Source organism: Acomys russatus, chromosome 19 (genome assembly GCF_903995435.1).
Source record: "Acomys russatus chromosome 19, mAcoRus1.1, whole genome shotgun sequence".
In the NCBI taxonomy this organism is placed as follows: Eukaryota; Metazoa; Chordata; class Mammalia; order Rodentia; family Muridae; genus Acomys; species Acomys russatus.
In genome coordinates, this window is record NC_067155.1 from 38,843,609 (window position 1) to 38,863,451 (window position 19,843).

The window sequence follows — 19,843 nt, forward strand, 5'->3', positions numbered from 1 at the left end:
CCCTTAACACTTAATATTTTTTTATTAAATAAACTTTTAAAATTTTTACATATTCGTTTAGCTTATTACACATATATACCATAGACTACCTATAGCAAAAAGAGCCATGACACAATCAGGAATTATATAAGTGTTACATTCTTAGTGGACGCTTAATATTATTTCTTGGAACCTAAAGCCCACTAATTGACATGGACTGGCTTGCTGGCAATTTGAAGATGTCTTCCTGCCTTCATTCCTCCCCTGTACTTGGACTTAGGACATACTTCCTCTTCCATTAGGCCCACTTGCTTTCTCTTGATCAGAAAATGTGCTGCAAAGAAGTTTAAGTAGCTATAATAAATGGTTGTGAGGGGTGCAGTGGTCAGGGTCCTGTCATCTATGGGGAGTGTGGAGTTGCATCACTGGTGAACTCCATGGAGAGTTAGTGTTAAAAGCCTGCGGTAGGCTGATTTCCAATCTACCCTATCTATGGAGTTTATAGCCTCTCAGGATGGAGAGACTTGAACCTATCTGGTGGACTAAGTTACAGCCAAAGCTTCTTTCCTCCCACAGGATGATGGCTTACACTCGAGCAGTATCTGACAGTGCTGAGACTTGCAGGCACCATGACTGATTGATTCTCTTGAGTCTTGCAATACAGACATCAATGCGCTGTTTGCTTCTTTGCACTCTAGGGAACCCCTCTTCATTAGATGTTTGCTCAGGCTTTGTCCAAAACAGAACACATAACTCCAGCAACTGTTCATTACGGTTAATTGATCCCTAGTGAGAATCGTCCTACATTGTCCCCAGGGCAAACTATTTCCAGATACCTTATTCCTGTGACCCCACAAACGATCTCCAAGTAAATCAAGTCTTAGGGAATTCATCTCTCACAGTGAAGAGCAAATAATAGTTAGTGTCTCTGGTAAGTGTTCCCAGAAGAGATCCAGAATGTTGTGTCCTTTGTGGGAATGTCCCCATGTTGTCAATTCAGCTTTATCATATTGGCTTAGCTGTCATTGTAGGCCCTCTGGGCATGCAGTGGTTTCATTTCTAATAGGTGATGCTCTTCTTCCCTCATGGCTGGCTCACGTCAGGCCATGTCCAATCTAGTATCTTTAGCTATAGTTAGGAGACACTTGTACAGTTAGAAATGGGCTTCCTGACTGGATATACTGAATTAAACCTTCATAATAGAAGGATGCAAGGATAGCTCTAAGAAGAGACTTTTAGATATCTAAAACATCAAGGAAATCCAAATCCTATTTTTTTTTCCTGGTAATGTGATGATTGAAACAGTGTCACAACCCTGAAAATTCCTAGGTCCAACTCTTGAGCTGGGTTAGAAAGGTCTGCAATAGAGGCTTAGAGTCAGAGGAAACATTCTGCATGACTGCACTGCCCAACTCCCATGGGTGGAAGAAACCGTGTTGCTCAGTCCACCCTGCCAATACGCTGACAAGAGTATAGAACTGAGTGAGATTGTCCTGCTGTTCGCTGGAAGCGTTCCGAGTGTGAAAGCTGGCTGTGGGAAGTGATGCAGAGCCATATGTTCTGCTTTTCCTGTGATGCTGCTATTGGGGTAATTATTGAAACTCCACTTGTTAGTGACTGTCTCCAGGGTTGGAGATGGAAGGGTAATGTGAACCTCAGGAAAAGCTTGTTTGGAGGGAAGAGTAGCCAGTGTGTGTGTGTGTGTGTGTGTGTGTGTGTGTGTGTGTGTGTGTGTGTGTGTGTGTCATGGTGGACTCTCCTGCCAGCTCCATTGCACACATATGTTTGTTCTGAGCCCAGGCCTCTGCTGAGGAAATTCCAGATATGATCATATTGGGCTTGTGGTGTCCTAGAAACCCTTATAAGTGATTAGGCCCCTGTCAGCTTTCTCATGTGTCGCGGGGTGTTATTGAGGCAACACGGGTGGACAGCTTCCTGAGAAGGCAGAGAAAAATGTCTTTGAAGGGCCAGAAGAAGAAGACTAGGAAATTCCTAGGGGAGAAATACACAAAGGAAGCAGAAAATGATGTGTTCTGGTGTGGGTGTCCACTGAGACCACGGGATGGACATGAATGAGAAATGAGAGTGAGAAGTGTATGGATAAGTATGTGTGTGTGTAGGTAGCTCAGCTGCTCACGGAATTAGAGGTAGCATAGGAGAACTTAGTCCACGTCTCTAAAAATTGTTGTAAGTATGTATGTATGTATGTATGTATGTATGTATGTAGGTATTGATTTAATTATGTGTGTGCATGGCCTGTCATGTTATGTATATGTAGGTCAGAGGACAATTTGTAGGAGTTTGGTTTTTTCCTTCCATCACTTGCCCTCTGAGTATTAAATTCATATTGTCAAGCTTGGGGAAGGTTCCTCCACCAGTGAACCATCTTCTGTACTTAAGGTTCTTATGTTAATCTTCATAGGGTGAGACTGAGATAACAACTGTAAAATTGCAATGTTCCGCTGCCTTCAGCAGTGTACCACAATTTGTTGGTTAGAACACACTTTGAAAAATGCGTTTAGTTCTGGGTTTTTTGCTTGAAAACATAAACCGTCTGGAATGTATGATGATCTTAGGAGATTGTTATTAAGTGTCAGTGAAAATTCTCCCCAGGAACACATGACACACACACACACACACACACACACACACACACAGCATCTACTCTCCCTACAATCCATGACAGACCAAAGAAATGAATATGCCAAAGTTCAATTTGGTGAGACAATGAGTTTATTGGAGTCTGGGAGAGTGGCTACTTGCAGGAGCAGGATGAACTGAGAAGTAGCAGCACATCAGAAAAGCTTATCCCAACACCGGTGAAGATTCATGAGATCTACAGTGCTCTGAAGCTCTCTACATGACCTGCAGGCTGCCCCAGGGGTAGGAGAGTCTCTTCTTAGCAACTTGGCTGGTCAGAGTCTTCTGCCCCAGCAGATGTTTACTGTTTACACACCCTTGGATATAGAAGAGACTCTTAAGACTCTTGGAAGTTTCAGCTTTTCTAGATATGTGAAATTTGTTTAGTTCCTAAGTTTCAGGAGGCTCTTCTCTCCTTCATGGAGGGAGTGTTTCACTTAGGAGGAAATTGCTATGAGGCATAGAGAGGAAGAGAGAAGAGAGAGAGACTTGTAATATCAATTTAGGGGATTTTTTTCTCTTTTTTTGAGTCATACTTCACCATGGAAATCTAGCGGCCAATCTTATTAGTATTCAGGTGAGGACTGGATAAAGCATAGATAGGGAAGCTTGGCTGAAGAAAGGCTACAATCCTAGTTTCTCTTGGTCATGATTCACAATTTTATGGGCACAAACATATGCAGGATATATCTCCGGCTCATTTTCTGGAGCACAGACATAGATGCTCTGTTATGTTTAATCTTACTAGTCATGTGTCTTTAAACCATCATCTCTCAACCTGTAGATTATGACCAAAAATATTTACATTACGATTTACAGCAGTAGCTAAATTACAGTTATGAAGTAGCAACAGAAAGTTTTATGGGTTGGGCGTGCCACGACATGAGGAACTATATTAAAGGGTCTCACTAATAGGAAGATTGCGAACCATTGCTTCAAACTGTACTTGATCAGTATGAAATTCAGTGACTTATATGACTGTCCCATGTAGGACCAAAACTGGCTAATCTTTTAAGAAAAGAAGGGTGCAGAAATAGCACCATTCCCTCCCCCACAATCCCGTACATGTGGACAATGTGTGTTGACCCTACCTACCTTGACTCCTTCCTTCCTGTCCCTGAACACATTCTTCTCCCACCTTCACGCCCACTTCCTCTCTTCTGTTTGTAGCTCATTCTGGTTTACACTCCTTGATGGAAAGCTGGTTGAATTGGTTGGCTTGACCGTGTGAAGCTAATCACAATTGCAGGGGGTCCATGACTGCAGCATCCTTACCATGCCCAGAAGTCAGCATTTCACAGCACTCCTTCCCATCCACATGTGAAAAGCTTCACATGGGTCTTTGGGATCAACTTTGGGTGGTGAGGCTTGCATGGCACCTTGCATCACATGTGTGGAGATATTGCCTCAGCCCCCATGCTGGGCTTTCAACAAAATGTAGGTATTCTGGAACTTCACAGTGATGACGATTTTGAAGGGAGATATTTATTTAAAGGTTTCTCTTTTTTTAAATATCATTTGGATAATTAGAGCTGTTGGAAAATTAGAAATAAACATATACTTGTACAAAAATGTCCACATCTGACACAGTATATGTCAAATGAATTTATACAAAATTTTTAACAATATGCAAAATAAAGAACAAAATCTTCACATTTTTCCTGAGAAAGGACGTTTCTATTGTGGAGTTGTGTTTCTTGCATCGCACTTCTGTCTTATCTCTGTTCCCTCAGGAAATGAGGAAGGGAACATGTGGAGGTGGAATCAGACCTCTCTGGGAGACTTCATCCTTCAAGGGCTCTTCGATGACTCCTTCAACCACCATTGTCTTTTCCTCTTCACCATGTTGGTCTTCCTTACCGCAGTGAGCGGCAACAGCCTCACCATCCTCCTCATCTGCTATGACTCCCGTCTGCACACACCAATGTACTTCCTGCTCAGTCAGCTGTCCCTCATGGATCTGATGCATGTCCTCACAACTATACCCAAGATGGCTGCTAACTACCTGTCTGGCAAGAAGTCCATCTCCCTTGTGGGCTGTGCCACCCAGCACTTCCTGTATCTGTCTCTGGGTGGCGCAGAGTGTGTCCTCCTGGCTCTCATGTCCTATGACCGCTATGTTGCCATCTGCCACCCCTTACACTACAATGTGCTCATGAGCAGAAGAGTAGGAGTGATGATGGCTGTCATGTCATGGTTGGGTGCATCTGTAAATTCCCTAATCCACACCGCCATCTTGATGAGCTTCCGTTTCTGTGGGTCAAGGGTCATCCACCACTTCTACTGTGAATTTCCAGCTGTTGTGAAGCTGGTGTGTGGGGACATCACTGTGTATGAGAACACAGTGTACATCAGCAGCGTGATACTTCTGCTCCTCCCCATCATTCTTGTCTCTACATCCTATGGATTCATTCTCCACAGCATCATTCAGATGCGTTCAGTTGGGAGTAAGAAGAATGCTTTTGCCACATGCAGCTCTCACCTCATGGTGGTTTCCCTTTGGTTTGGTGCATGCATCTTCTCCTATATGAGACCTAGGTCCCAGCGCACCCCATTGCAAGACAAAGTTGGTTCTGTTTTCTACAGCATTATTACTCCCACTCTGAATCCCTTGATTTATACTCTCCGCAATAAGGATGTTGCTAAGGCTCTGAAGAAAGCATTGAGGAGAGACCTTCTCACCTAGTGGCTGCATTGTATTTTTCCGGAATGTGTATTTGAGTAGGATCTGCCTTAATCTGATTTGAGTAAAATCCTGATGCTTTTTGATTAGTGCACCAATAACACGGGTAATGTGTAATTCTACTATTCTAATAGGAATTCCATTATCCAAACTGATAGAACAACTGCCACCATCTTAGACGCTTAACCTGAACTTCTGCTTCTTTGATTGGTACAGAGTATTCTACAGAACATCCCAAGATCTTTATAACTGACCAAACCGCAAGAACCAGTCTCTTCCCATGAAGAGGAGATTCGGCCATCTGTCCACACATACCGTCCCCTTTCTACCTCTTAACCCAATACACTCCCCTAACCTGTAATACAAGTTCTCTCACTACTCAAGTGGCGTGAGCCCTTGGGTTTTCCTAAATAAGTTCCTAACTTCCATTGAAATCTTTCTGACTTCAGATTCTTTGGTTTTGTCTTCTATTTTCTAACACAAACACCTTGGGTACCTACCACAAAGTTCTTGAAGAACCAAGGTTCCATGAGATTTTTTTTTCACAGCATTAGATATAGAGACAGCAGCGACCTTATTTCTCAGCTGTTTGTATTAGACAGTTTTCTTTTACTTAGAGGCCTGTGGGGGAAAAAAATATGTTTACACGAAGAAATATTTTGGCCCACAGTCATTTAGAATCTGTAGTTTTTTAGGAATATAGTGAGTCTGGAATATGTGGTGGAGCACAGCTGCTCACCTCATGGCTGTTAGGAAGAGACACAAGAAGTTAGGAAATAAAATATGCCCTTCAAGGGCCTGATCCCTGGGACCTACTCCCTATAACTTTAGAGAGGGATCATCTTCTAGTAAGCAGAGATGTTCCAGTGAGAGGATGAAAGCTTGTCCTCTGACCTATCACACCCCACTCACCGGGTTAACTGGTGTTCTAGCTGACGCTTCGTAGTGGGAGTTGCCTTCCCCGTGTGTTGTAACTGTGAGATGTAACCATTACACTGCAAACTGTACAGCAGAGGATCTGCATGTTAATCATCCTGAGAGAGGAAGGTGCCTGTGGATGGGTATGTTGTGCACGTAAGCCCAGTGACCACAGAGAGTGTCAGATCCCCTAGAACTGGAGTAACAGGCAGCTGTGAGCCTTCTAACTCTGGGTCTTTGCAAGAACAACGAATGCTCGTACCTTGAAGCCATCAAACACTAGACCCTTCAGCTCTTGGATCACTTCTCATTAACGCATCACCCCCAATATAGTTTTCACATAACCTAATTCTGCCGTTGTGAATTTCTGAAGCTCTTTCTCTCTTTCTTTCTGGATTAAAGTTTTTTTTTTCTTTCTTTCTTATTCTGACTCTTTTCTTTTACTAAGTCCCCTGGAGCTACCTTCAACTCTGCCATCTTACTCAGAAGCCTCACCTGGTTTTAAAAGCAAGGAATAAAGTCATTTCCAAATGATAAAGAAAGCTGCTGTTGCCAAGAATTTTACTTGTAAATACATTACAAACTCAACATGCTTTGTCTCTGGTTATTTATGTAGTTGATGAAATTATTAGTCTATAGTTCCCCAATGAAACAGAACCATTAAAATGTCTCTGTATGTACTTCTGTGCTTACACTTGTGTGAGATTTGTCATAAGGAAGTACCTCAAATAGAATGTGTAGGACGCAGGAGGCACCAAGGTCTTTGCGTTCTCCCGGAAACCACAAGGTGTGGAGAGCCGGAATGTTAAGAACACAGGGTTGTTCTTTCAAGAAAAGGGATGCAATACCTGTTGTGCTCCCCGAAGGCTGGGATCAGTCATGTTTTCTAACTTGGTGGCCTTGGGATAGCTTTAGTGATCGACATAGCCAAAGATGATACTGAGCCCTCCCCCCCAGAACCTTGCCGAAAGTTTGTTTTTCTCGGTCATTCTATAGAAACTATCTGTGTGGATAGTGTTACATGTAGTCAAGCTATAGAACTTACCTTTGTGGAAAGCATCACATACACTTCACAAAGAGTTTTGATATAGTCACATTTGCTCTTTATCTAGATTATTTTGTGCTTTATTGTGCACAGAGGACTGAGTTAATTATCACCAGGAAATTTCTTGACCGAACTGACACCTTCATGGGCCTGCAGAGGGGTGATCTGCAAGAAGCAAGAAGTTCAGCATGGCTCAGTAACCAGTGCTGGTTCAAACTTGGAGAATCTGATCCTCAGTGGTTTATTTCAGGCCCGCGTAAGCCCATGACATCTGGGTGATAGCTATGGGATGCTAACCCTCTAGATTTGTGAGCCCTAGATAAAGCAGTTCAAAGTTCTACAAATTGCTTTGATCGTGGTGGGTTTTTTTTTTTAAGATTTGTTTATTATTTATACAGTATTCTGCCCACATGTGTGCCTGCCCACCACAAGAAAGCACCAGATCTCATTACAGGTGGTTGTAAGCCACCATGTGGGTGCTGGGAATTGAACTTGGGACCTTCAGAAGAGCAGCCAGTGCTCTTAACCTCTGAGCCATCTCTCCAGCCCTGATCATGGTGTTTTATCACAGCAAGAAAAGAGTAACTAAAACAGAAGATCACCAACACTTACTGAAGTCGTGGTCACCTATAAACATTTACCTTATATTTTACTTACAAATGCCTTTCTTTTTTAATGTATCTATTTGATTGTGGTAAAAAAAAAATAACAAAAAAAATTATCCTAATTGAAACACATTAACTGATGGGTATTTAGTACGTACAACATGATGTTTTGATGTGTGCACACATGCAGGATTGTAAAAAAAACAAACCTACTTAGTGCGTTACCCAATATACTTACACTTCTTTTTGTGACCAGAACCCCCAGCAACACTCAACACTGTGACTTTAATCTCTGTTATCTACTATAGAGCCCTTGAACTTTTTCTCCTTGTTTCACTGAAATGTGTGTTCTTTGACTAACATCTCCCCAGCCCTTCTATGCCCCAGCCTCAGGAAATAAACACTCTAGTCTCTCTGTTTATGAGTTTGAATTTTCAGTGTTCCACTTGTCAAGTGTTTGCCCTCATGTCTTCCCTTGAACCTGGATTATTTCATATAGCATATGCCTTCCAGGGTCATCTATGATGTCACAGAATATCCTTTTTTTTTTTTTTTTTTTTTTTTGAGCGTGAACAGTATTCCACAGTGAATGCATACACACTTCCCCTTCTATTTGGTGGACATTTCCATCCCTTAAAAAAAATTAGGGTAACCATGTAACGGATGCTGTTTATTTACATTGAGGGTTGTTTTGTTTTGTTTTGTTTTGTTTTTTGTTTTTTGGTTTTTTTTTTTTTTCATTTTAAATGATTTTGTATTCTTCTTCCATATATTACATCCTGACGGAAGTTTCTCTTCCCTCCCCTCCTTCCCCCCAGTATCTTCTCCATGCCTCCTTTCTTCCCCAAATCCACCCCTCCACCTCTCCTCAGAAAAGAGCAGGCCTCCAAGGGACATCAACCAAATACTGCATACAAAACATAAATATGACGCCCGGTACATACATACCATCACATCAAGACATCGGCCTTTCTTTTGCCTTTATATTTGAGCGCTATTCCTGTCCATTGTAATACTATAGATTAACGGGATTTTTTTCTCTTTTTACGCTTCAAATATTTTGCTCATTTACATTGTTTCCAATAAGAATGGTAATGTCATCTTTGCCTTTTTTCCCACTCAGTAAGAGATCAGAGACAAAAATGTAAACATTAAAAGTATAAAATTCTAGCTGGGCATGGTGGCACACGCCTTTAATCCCAGCACTCAGGGATGCAGATGTTGGGGGATCTCTATGAGTTCGAGGCCGTCCTGGTCTACAAAGCCAGTCCAAGACAGCCAAGGATACATAGAGAAAACCTGTCTCAAAAATAATGTATAAAAAGCTTAGATGGAAACACAGGTATAAAGTTTTGTGTTTTGTGTGAAACAATGGACTTTTAACTGTAGCACCAAAATCACAAACACCAAAAGAAAAATGAGTAAGCAGACGTCACCAAAATGAAAAACTTCTGTATATCAAAGAACGCTGCCATCTCCCTGCTGGCTAGCCTTTCCAGTCATCAAAACTTTTACTCATGTGTCAATCCTATGAGTTACAACAGTCAGCCTCACAAGACATACCCATGGGTGCAACAGTGGTATAGAGTTACAGAAGTAACCAACTGCTTTTTTATTAGATTGGGGATCCATTCTACAGGAAAATTCACGCCTGGTACTGTAACTAGCCAAGAAGCCATCTTGGGGAGCTCAACAGCTCTGAAGAAAAGTCTATTACTACTAGATTGCTAAACTGACATAGTATCAAATTGTCTTCCAAATGATTCTTTATACTAGTAGATTAACTCAGTTCTCAGTCCCCACCACAGAAATTCATTTTTACAGTGGACAGCGGCCAATGTACAGACTCACAATTTGTCCAAATGCACCAACCATGTGTCTGTGGAGCACTCAGCCCCAAATGAGACCCATCTGTATCACACCCTTGTCCCCAAAGCTCAAGGCAACATTAGAGAACATGGGGAAATGGGATAGTAAAATTTAAAGAGCCAGCGCTCTGGGAGATCTGCTCTGAAACAATGTCTCGTGGAGACAACAGGGATGTGTGACACTCATGAACTCATAGAAGCGGTGGTCGCCTGCACAACTTCAAGACACTCAGCATTCCAGCATGGATGAGCGAGGAACTACCCACAGCTGAGGAAAGGTTAGTGGTGGACAGATGCTGCGGGAGGAAGAGTCCACATTCTTCAGAGGCGTGGCATTGGGTAGGTAGACCGTGTTCCAGTAGACAGCTTCGCGCCCTTGCACGTTTGAGTAGCTCTGATTTTTTACTCAGTGGGTTACAGAGAAAGTAAAAGGACAGGAAATCAGGATAGGGACATGACAGGAGACACAAGAGGAGTTAGACAGTGGTACAGGGGTGGACTTGACCAAATTACACCGTATACATGTATGGAATTAACAAAGAACTTATAATGATAAAGGAATACAACTCAGAAAAAAAATGAATGACAACCTACGGAATAGAAGAGAATATTATGAAATTATTCATTTGATAAGCATCTAACAATCATAATATATAGACTTCTTACAATGCCAAAAATATAAACAACCCTGATTTTATTTGGCAAAGGACTTGGTCTTTTCTACAAAATATACAGTAAGTGACCAATAAGCACGTTGTATGATTCCATCTCTATAAAAACCCCAGAGTAGGATAATCCATTAGAACAGAAAATTGTTTGGTGTTTGCTTATGTTTAGCAGAGAAACAGGAGAGATAAGAAATTAGATGTGATACTTAACTGATGCAGGAATTTTTTGTTCTTTTCTGAGATTTTTATTATTTTATTTATCATGATCGTGTGTGTGTGTGTGTGTGTGTGTGTGTGTGTGTGTCCGCGCATGCCACAGCATGTATGTGGAGATCAGAGGACAACTTGTGCGGTTGGTTTTTCTTCCTCCTCTTTGTGGGTTCTGGAAATCGGTCTCACTATACCATCTCAGTGGCCTCCTTACTGGATGTACTGAAGAAGACCCAGTCGCGGCCTTTTCTGAAGATGGGCCAGGTGGCTTTATAGCTCTGCAAAGCAGAAATCAAGCAGAACCTGAGGACTTGGTCAAATGAAAAGGCAGGCAGCACATGAACTGGCTTACTCATCACGGTCTACTGCAAGCAGCCATGCAACTGACAGGGAGAGGTATCAGGAGGTGGTTTGTGGATAGTGATCAAAATACATCTGCCTCAGCCAGGTGTGGTGGCTCATGCTTTTAGCCTTAGTGTTTGGGAGTTAGAGGCAGACTTTGAACTCTGTGAGTTCAAAGCCAGCCTGAACTACATAGCAAGTTCCAGGACAGCCAGAGCTACCTGTCTCATATACATATTTGAATGCCTTCTCCCCCATCAGAGACTGTACTCAAACTGGTGAATCAAAGTAAACACTTCTTCCCTTTAAAAGAAATACATCTTGGGGCAGGAGGGATGGCCCAGTGGTTAAAAGTGCATAATATGCTCTTGCAAAGAATCCAAGTTTGCTTCCCAGCAACCACATTGGGCCTCTCACAACTGACTCCAGCTCCAAGAGATCCACCACCCTCTTCCGGTCTCCATAGGCACCTGCACTCAGATGCACAAGCCCACAATGATGCACATGCATACATAAAATTTAAAGTAAGGAGTAATTATCTTTAGGATGTATTTTGTGGAAACGAGTTATCTACACTTTGTAACACGGGGAGCTGTATGCCCCAGGGGATGCACGCTTAACCTGGATAAGGGTTGTCAACACAAACACATAAGAGACAGGGACAGATGACTGTCAGTAGGTCCTCACCTGTTTCTCAAAATGGCTCTTTTGTCTCCACCACTGTCAAGTCATCAGCCATGTCCTTGCATCTTATGGAGCTCTTTGAGGTTGGCAAGTTCTTTGAGAAGGGAAGTTTGTGCTTGTACATCCTCCAAACCCTCCCTAAACCCAAAAGGAAAAGCTCCAGAAAAGTAAATAAGAGGCAGGCACCGCTGATCCCAAACATGGCGTTGAGAAGGATGGTCTTCTCAGACGGGTGCGACTGGAAACAGGTTGTGCTGCCAATGCAAGGATCTTCACGACATGTAAAAGTGCTGGGCATCTTGAAGCCATACAGATGGTACTGAACTCCCAGGGCTCCTCCCTCAAGGACCAGCCGCACCCCAAGCTGTGCCACATAGGCCCAGAGAAGCTTGAGGCTTCCATCCCCTGAGACATCCTTGCCACGACGGTCCTTGCAAAGGCGCGCCTCTTGCTCCTTGCTCTGCTTTCCTGCTTCCTCCCAGTGTCCAGTCACATGATACACAGTGAAACCCACATAAAGCGCACTGGGTACAGCCAGCAGGATGACTTGGAAGGCCCAGAAGCGCAACGGGGAAAGAGGACGGAAAATATCATAGCAAACAGTCTTGCAGTCCGGCTGCCCTAAGTGGCACATGAATTCATTCTCATCGTCACCAAAGACCCCGGGTCCACTGGAAACCAGAATCAGGATGCGGAACCCCACGAGCACCGGAAGCAGGAAGCGCCCCACGGGGGTGGAATGCTGGCTCTCCTTAGCCAAAAGCTGCCTCAGGGACCTGCCACACATCCTAGAGCTGAGCAGAGAACAGTTAGTACAGTTAGTCTCACTGTCCTTTAAAGGAGGCTTCAGCCTGTCTGGTTCACTTGCAATCCTAGGATCTGCAAAGCAAGCCTTTTCGCTCCTCTCTAAAGTTAATCAGACACCATCTAGCCAGTTTTGCATGCCTACAGTGCAATGCCTGAGTGAACTGCCTTTAAAGACCTAACGGGTTTAGTTAGCTCACAGTTGTGGAGGTTAGAACTCCAAGTGAAATAAGCACAGACTTTGGTGAATTCATTGACCATTCATTGACTGAACATGTTATGTCTTGGATGGCAGTGAGGAGGAGGGCATGTTGGAGCAAATAAATCTTTAAACCAAGGAGAAGGGAGGATGGACAGAATCCCATGGTCCCTATAAGAGCACACTTTCATGGACGGTGGGTTGGCTCGGTCGTTATAGGGCCACACAAGCGTGAAAACCCAAGCTTAATCCTCAGAGCTCATGAAAAAAAAAATGCTGAGTGTGGTGGTCTACGCTTGAAACTCCACTGCTGGGGAGCCAGAGACAGGAGGATTCTTGTCAATTGGAGAGCCTCCACCAACAAGAGATCCTCTCTCAAAAACAAGGTGACTGGCTCCCAAGAATGACACATGGCATTGAGCTCTGGTCTACATTACATAGTGAGAGAGAGAGACTGAGACAGACAGACAAACAGACAGACAGACACACACACACACACACACACACACACACGGAACAGGTCTCCAGTGAACTAAAGGCCTCCCACTAGACTGCACCTCTTATATTTATTTTTATGCGTACGTGGGTGTGTCTCTCTGTGTGTATGCCATGAGTGTGTGCATACGTAACCATAGAGACCAAAAGGGGGCATCATATCCTTTTGAGCTGAAGTTACAGGTGATTGTGAGTCACCAGACATGGACACTGGGGTACCAAACCCAGGTCCGCTAGAAGCAGCAAGCACTAAACCACAACACCATCTGTCTAGCCCGAGATAACAGCTCTTTAAGGTCTCCAGCGCCTTCTAGTATGATCACCCTAAAGGTCAAGTCTTTATGTACGGACTTCTGTGAGGACACCCACACAAACCATACTCAGTACCGAGTCTCTGGAGCCCCCTATTGGCCAGCTAAGGAACTGTAAGAGAATAATATGAATTTATGTCAGTGTCGCAATTTAATTTCAGGTGCAGAAAGGAAAAAAAGAAAAGCTTAAGGAAGAAGGGATGTCTTCTGGCTTACAATTCCAGGACACAGTCCATCATAGCAGGGAGGTATAGGTAGCCAGCACTTAGAATAGCCGGTCACATCACACCCACACTCGAGAGCAGAGAGAAATGAAGACGTGCATGTCTTCTCTACACATTTTTTTTTTTTTTCTGAGACAAGGTTTCTCTGTGTAGCCTTGTCTGTCCTGGACTCACTTTGTAGACCAGGCTGGCCTCGAACTCACAGTGATCTGCCTGCCTCTGCCTCCCGAGTGCTGGGATTAAAGGCGTGCGCCACCACCGCCCGGCACTTCTCTACACTTCTTAGCCCAGGACCCAAACCCAGGGAATGGTGCCACCCCCTTCCAGGCTGGGCCTTCCCAAGTCATTGAAAGAAATCAAGACAAACTGCCTCCCCAACACACACAGACATGCTCCCTGGCCCACCTGACCTAGACATGGCCTCAACACTCCCCAGCTGATTCTAGTCTGTGTCAAGTTGACGATTACAATTATCACCACAGGGGGCTGGAAAGATAACTCAATGGTTAAGAGCACTTCTTGCTCTTTCAGAGGACCCAGCGTCCGCAATGGCGGGTGTCAACCATCTGTAACTACAGTTCCAGCTGATCCAGCGCCCTCTTCTGGCCTCTGTGGGGGCATGCATGTGGTGCACATATATACATGCATGCAAATTTACACTCACACACATAAAATAAAACAAATTCTTTTTTAAAAAAAATTAAAGCTGTCACGGCGTGTGTAGATTGGGGATCTAGAAAGTAATGGGATGAGATAAACAGAGCGGAGGTCAGCACTCACTCTGGTCTGATGTTCCTCATGACTTACCACCTTGGGAACAAGAATTTGCTATAATTAAATGCCATAGAGCTTGGGGTGGGGGGGACAAACCCAAGATAAGGGTAGAAATTCACATTGCTCACCTCTGTTCTTTGAATATTTATCTCCCTCATGATGAGGGCTAACCATTACAGAGCACAAATTTTAGAAATGTCCTAGCTCTCTGGCCATAATACCAAGTTTGCTATCATTCTCTCTGCCCTGTTAGGAGCCTTCTTGGTGCTGAGCAGTTGCTTCGAACCACTGATGTTTGTCTGAAAGATGTGCACATCTTCCCTTTCTCAGTCCCAAATGATCATATGCTACGAAGTGAGGTGTTCCCTCAGCCTTACGTGTTCGAGTTGTATTGTAGATATATTAACTCAGGCTGAGCACCCGACAGTCAGCGTTTCTCTACATTTTGACTAGTCGTAGCTTTCTATGATGCCTCTTGCTGCACATAAGAAGCTCCTTTGACAAAGGGTGAGAGCTACACTTAGTTGTGGGTAGCAGGGTAAGTGCGAGTGAGGAGAGACAGCTGTTGCCACTTCCCTAAACCAGTGCCATCACTAACTGCAACTGTCTCGTGTGTGTGTGTGTGTGTGTGTGTGTGTGTGTGTGTGTGTGTGTGTGATATGTGGAGGGTGCATTTGCCTGCCATAGTATGAATGTAGAGATAGAAAACCCTTTGTGTCAACCTCCATCTTCCACCTTGCTTAAGGCAGAATTTATGTTTGCCACTGTGAACGCCAGGCTAGCTAGCCTATGAGTGCCCAAGGATTCTCTAGTCTCTGCCCACCCTCTCAGCACAGGATTACAGGTATGCCCTACCATGCCCCAGCTTTTTTTTTTTTAATTTATTTATGTACATATACAGTGTTTTGCCTACATGTACACTTGCATGCCAGAAGAGGGCACCAGATCATTTTGTAGATGGTTGTGAGCCACCATGTGGTTGCTGGGAATTGAAATCAGGACCTTCAGAAGAGCAACCAATGCTCTTAACCTCTGAGCCATCCCTCCAGCCCCATGAGGTTGGGGCATTTAAACTCAGGTCCTCATGCATTCACAGCAAACACTTAACTCCCCATGTCTTCTTTCCAGCCCCAGAGTCTGAAACTTTTTGAACACTAACACAGAAGCACAAGCGGGGAACTCTCTCCTGATTCGCTGTGAGAGACTGCAGTCAACCACCAGTTCACTGAACAACAGGAAAATGGATGGAACAAGAAATTATCATACTAAGCTGGGCGTGGTGGCGCACACCTTTAATCCCAGCACTCGGGAGGCAGAGGCAGGCAGATCGCTGTGAGTTCGAGGCCAGCCTGGTCTACAAAGGGAGTCCAGGATGGCCAAGGCTACACAGAGAAACCCTGTCTCGAAAAACCAAAACTAGTGGAGAGTGTGATATGACTTTCTCACGTACTCTGGTGCCTCACATTTGACCATGTCCCCCGGAGGGGGAGACCTGGTGGCACTCAGAGGAAGGACAGCAGGTAGCCAAGAAGAGACTTGATACCCTATGAGAATATACAGGGGGAGGTAATCCCCCCCAGGAACAGTCATAGGGGAGGGGAATAATGGGAAAATGGGGGGGGGGAAGAATGGGAGGATACAAGGGATGGGATAAACATTGAGATGTAACAAGAATAAATTAATTAAAAAAAACAAATAAACAATAATGAAAAAAAATCAAAAAAAAAAAAGAAAAACCAAAAAAAAAAAGTATATATATATCATACTAAACAAAGTAACCAAAGCCCAAGAAGACATGTTAATGCATGTTTTCTCTCACAGGCAGGTCCCGGGTTTTAACATTTGCAGATGTATACATATGTGTGGATATAGGTCATGAAACTAGAAATGGGACTATCCCTAGAAACCAGAAACATCAAACTCGAAGGGAAAGAGGTCTTAAGAGAGCGAGGAAGGGAAGGGGAACAGAGTAGGTGTGACACAGAAGCAGAACAAATGTGAGCTGATGAGGGGAGAAAGGGACTAACCAAGCAGAAAGGGCATGAGAGGGGAGCGAGGGGAGAAATCTCAGCAAATCCAAGCATGTGCGAGGTGCCGTGATAAAACACATCACTTTGTATGCTAATTATCAGAACACAGATAGGACTGAGGATGTAGCTCGGTGGGTAAGGGCGCCTGCCTCATATGCACAAGCCCCTGGGTTTTATCCACAGCACTGCATAAACCAGGTGTGGTGCTACACACCTGTGATTCTAACACTGGGGAAGTAGAGGCGGGGGGATGCGGAGTACAAGGTCATTCTTGGTTAGACAGCGAGTTTAGGGCTTGTCTGGGCTACACAATAGATAGATAGATAGATAGATAGATAGATAGATAGATAGATAGATAGATAATAATAGATAGTTATTGATTGACAGATACATACATACATACATACATACATAGAAAAATAGGTAGTTACATAGATACATGGACAGATGATAGACACACACACACAGAGGGATGATAGGTAAGCAGTGAAGTAACAAGCACACACAGAATTAGAAAAGGAAAGAAAATCCTGGAATTTGAACAGATTATCAAGTACCTAAATTTGAAATCCCATCACGATTATAATGAGAATTTTTTAAAGCATCTCACATACACTTGGGGCGGGGGAGGTCAAGAATTTCCCCAGTGGCTGAATCCATCCCAGAAAGTTAAGAAGCAGCAGAGAAAAGGACCCATGCGGGGGGGCGGCGGTGGGGGGGGGGAGCCTGCCAGCGCGATCCTGAACTCACTGCACCCTACTTACTCTGCCTAGAAAGCATCCGAGATGCTTCTCTTCAAAGCCTGAGCATAAAGGTGCAAACCCAGCATCAGGAGAGCCACAGAATCGTGGGCCATATCCCTGACGTCTAGATCTTACGTGAATTTCAAAGCTATCCCTGAGCAATCACGAACGTGTCCACCCAAGGGACCTCTTCAGAGGCCAGGATAATCTCGACCAGAGCCCATACACTCTGCCAAAGAACTTACCTGTACTTGCCTGGCGGCTCCAAGTAGAAGCATCAACCACAGACTAAAAAAAAGAGGCCAGAAGAAATTCTCCCCCCGGAGCCTTCAGAGCCCAGGATCTCGCTATGGCCCTGCCTCCTGAAGCCGCCCACCCTTTCGCCTTCTCCTTTTCATTTCTGGCAGGCTCACAGCAGCAGAAAAGAATTCCAACTGAAGGGACCAGGCGACCCTGCCCTCAAGGCACGAGCTCCGGAATGACTCGGGTGTTAAGGGCACGGGATGTATTTGCTAAGTGAATGGGGGCTTTTGAGATCATCTGAAAGGAAGTGAAGGTTTATTATGTGCGTTCTATTGAGTAATTGTCTTGGGACGCTTGAGCTCACTGAGGAGCTGGCTGTGGAAGCACAGCTATTCTCTCCCATTTCAGACCCAAGAGTGTTTGCCTCAGTGTCCTCGGAGGCCCCTTGTCTGGGGATGAGCTGCCTTCCCAGACTTGTGACCGGGAGGGAAGGGAACAATAGCAAACGGAACAAAGAATAAAAAACATTGATTCCTTCAAAAGAGCTAGAAGGAAAACAAACTGTGGGGAGATAACAACAGCAGTTACAACTGTGTGTCCCACAATACAAAACCACCCAGAGTGAGAGAAGAGCTGGAAGCTCAGGCAGGGAACTCGGCCAGGGAGAGAAAGCTCAATGGACAATTCCGGCCTCGACTTCCCCAGTCAGTGTCTGGTGGATCTTGTGACCACCCCATTTGATGAGGCCACCTCTATCTGCTATTTGTTCCCTCTCTTTCCTCTTTTAGTGTTTCTTTGGAGATTCCATTTTAACTAGATTTCTCCCTTTCTCTTTCTCCCGTCAAACTCTCCCATACGTCTCTCCCCGATCTCCATCAAATTCACGGCCTTTTTCTTTTTTAATCAACTGTTATGCACGTTTGTGTATACATGTATCTTCTTAAATATAACCTATGGAGCCCATAGTATGTATGTTTTTATGGATGACCATTTGGCACTGAACAGCCTGTTGGAGCACTCTTCCCTGGGAAGGACCACCTCTCCCCCTCCCACCTTCACCCAGTGGCCTGTATTTCTTTCTGCACGCCTGTTCTTTTACATAAAAACTTCAGCAGGAGGGACACCCTGCTCTGCCCAGGAATGTCTCTGTGGGAAACCCCAGCTGACTGTCTCTCCCTAGTCACTTCCTGCTAGATGTTTGTAAGCCCCACGATGATGACGGTCATCTCCATCAAACTACTGCTTTCAAGTTACCAAGAAGAAACTCGATATTCTAAGAGCATATATAGGGGGAGGAGGTCTCCTTCAGTCACAGACATAGGGGAGGGGAGAAGGGGGGAAGTGGGAGGGAGGGAAGAATGGGAGGAAACAGGGGAAGGGCTAACAATCGAGATGTAATATGAATAAATTAATAAAAAAAAAACTACTGCTTTCTATGTACTCATCTATTTTGACTCGCTATGTGCCTACTAAACTCACTCATTCAAAACTGAAAGTAGGTCCAAAGTAGCCCAGGAATGAGTTTGCTCACCGTAAGAGTGTGTCTGTGTGGTAGAAGGCATGCTCCTGAAGGCGGGAACAAGTGGGTCTCTGGTCCTTGCTCTTGCCTTTGGGGCTCTTCTCCTTCTGTTGGGTTACCCTGTCCAGCCTCGAGGTCGTGGAGGGTTTTGTTGTTGTTGTTGTTGTTTTATCTTATATTTTATTTTGTCGTGTTTGAATGTTATCTCTTAGAAGCCTGTTCTTTTCTTTCGTATTAATTAATTTATCTATTCACTTTGCATCCCAGTCATAGCCCCCTCCCTCCCCCCTTCCCCTCTCCCCTGTATCCCAGAAAGGAGCCCCCACCCACCCAGTTCACCAAGTCACATCAGGACTGAGTCCATCCTCTTTCCCCTGTGGCCTGGTAGAGCAGTCCCATCACGGGGACATGGACAACAGAGTCCATGTCAGAGGCGGCCACTGCACCCTTTACTAGTATTCCCTCACGGAGCCTGAGCTGCCCATCGGCGACATCTGTGTAGGGAACCTAGGTCCAGTCCATCCGTGGTCTTTGGTTGGTGCTTCAGACTCCACAGGCCCCTCTGAGCTCTGGTTAGTTGGCTCTGTTGGTCTTCTTATGGCGTTTTTTCACCTCTACAAAAAAAAAAAAAAAAAAAAAAAAAGACAGAAAAGGAGTGGATTGGGAGGTGAGGTGAGGTGAGGAGAACTGGCCAGTGGAGAAAGGGGAAACCGTAATCAGGATACATTGTAGGATCAGCTGCTTAATGGTTGTTTATGTTTACTACATGGGTCTGCACCAGGTCTTCTGCACATATATTGTAGATTTCAGCTTAGCACTTTTATGGGACTCCTGAGTGTGTGGACAGAAAATAACATGC

General features: G+C 44.4%; 2 protein-coding genes across 2 annotated transcripts; one reads left to right on the top strand and one right to left on the bottom strand.

The window, feature by feature from the left end:
- The first annotated feature begins 4,369 nt into the window (after positions 1 to 4,369).
- Positions 4,370 to 5,305, top strand: LOC127202547 (olfactory receptor 2AE1-like). Its single transcript, XM_051161191.1, has one exon. The coding sequence runs from the start codon at positions 4,370 to 4,372 to the stop codon at positions 5,303 to 5,305; it is 936 nt and encodes a 311-aa protein (XP_051017148.1).
- A 6,310-nt stretch (positions 5,306 to 11,615) lies between these two features.
- Gjc3 (gap junction protein gamma 3) lies at positions 11,616 to 17,529 on the bottom strand. The gene is made up of 2 exons (XM_051161193.1): positions 17,468 to 17,529; positions 11,616 to 12,436 (listed from the first exon to the last, which is right to left on the bottom strand). Exon 2 carries the CDS (start codon positions 12,427 to 12,429, stop codon positions 11,653 to 11,655), a length of 777 nt encoding a protein of 258 aa, XP_051017150.1. The 5' UTR covers positions 12,430 to 12,436; positions 17,468 to 17,529; the 3' UTR covers positions 11,616 to 11,652.
- Between the last annotated feature and the right edge of the window lie 2,314 nt (positions 17,530 to 19,843).

Bases quoted from the DNA above. Each gene is read 5' to 3' on its own strand.
- LOC127202547 (XM_051161191.1), top strand. From the start codon at position 4,370: ATGTGGAGGTGGAATCAGACCTCTCTGGGAGACTTCATCCTTCAAGGG.
- Gjc3 (XM_051161193.1), bottom strand. From the start codon at position 12,429: ATGTGTGGCAGGTCCCTGAGGCAGCTTTTGGCTAAGGAGAGCCAGCAT.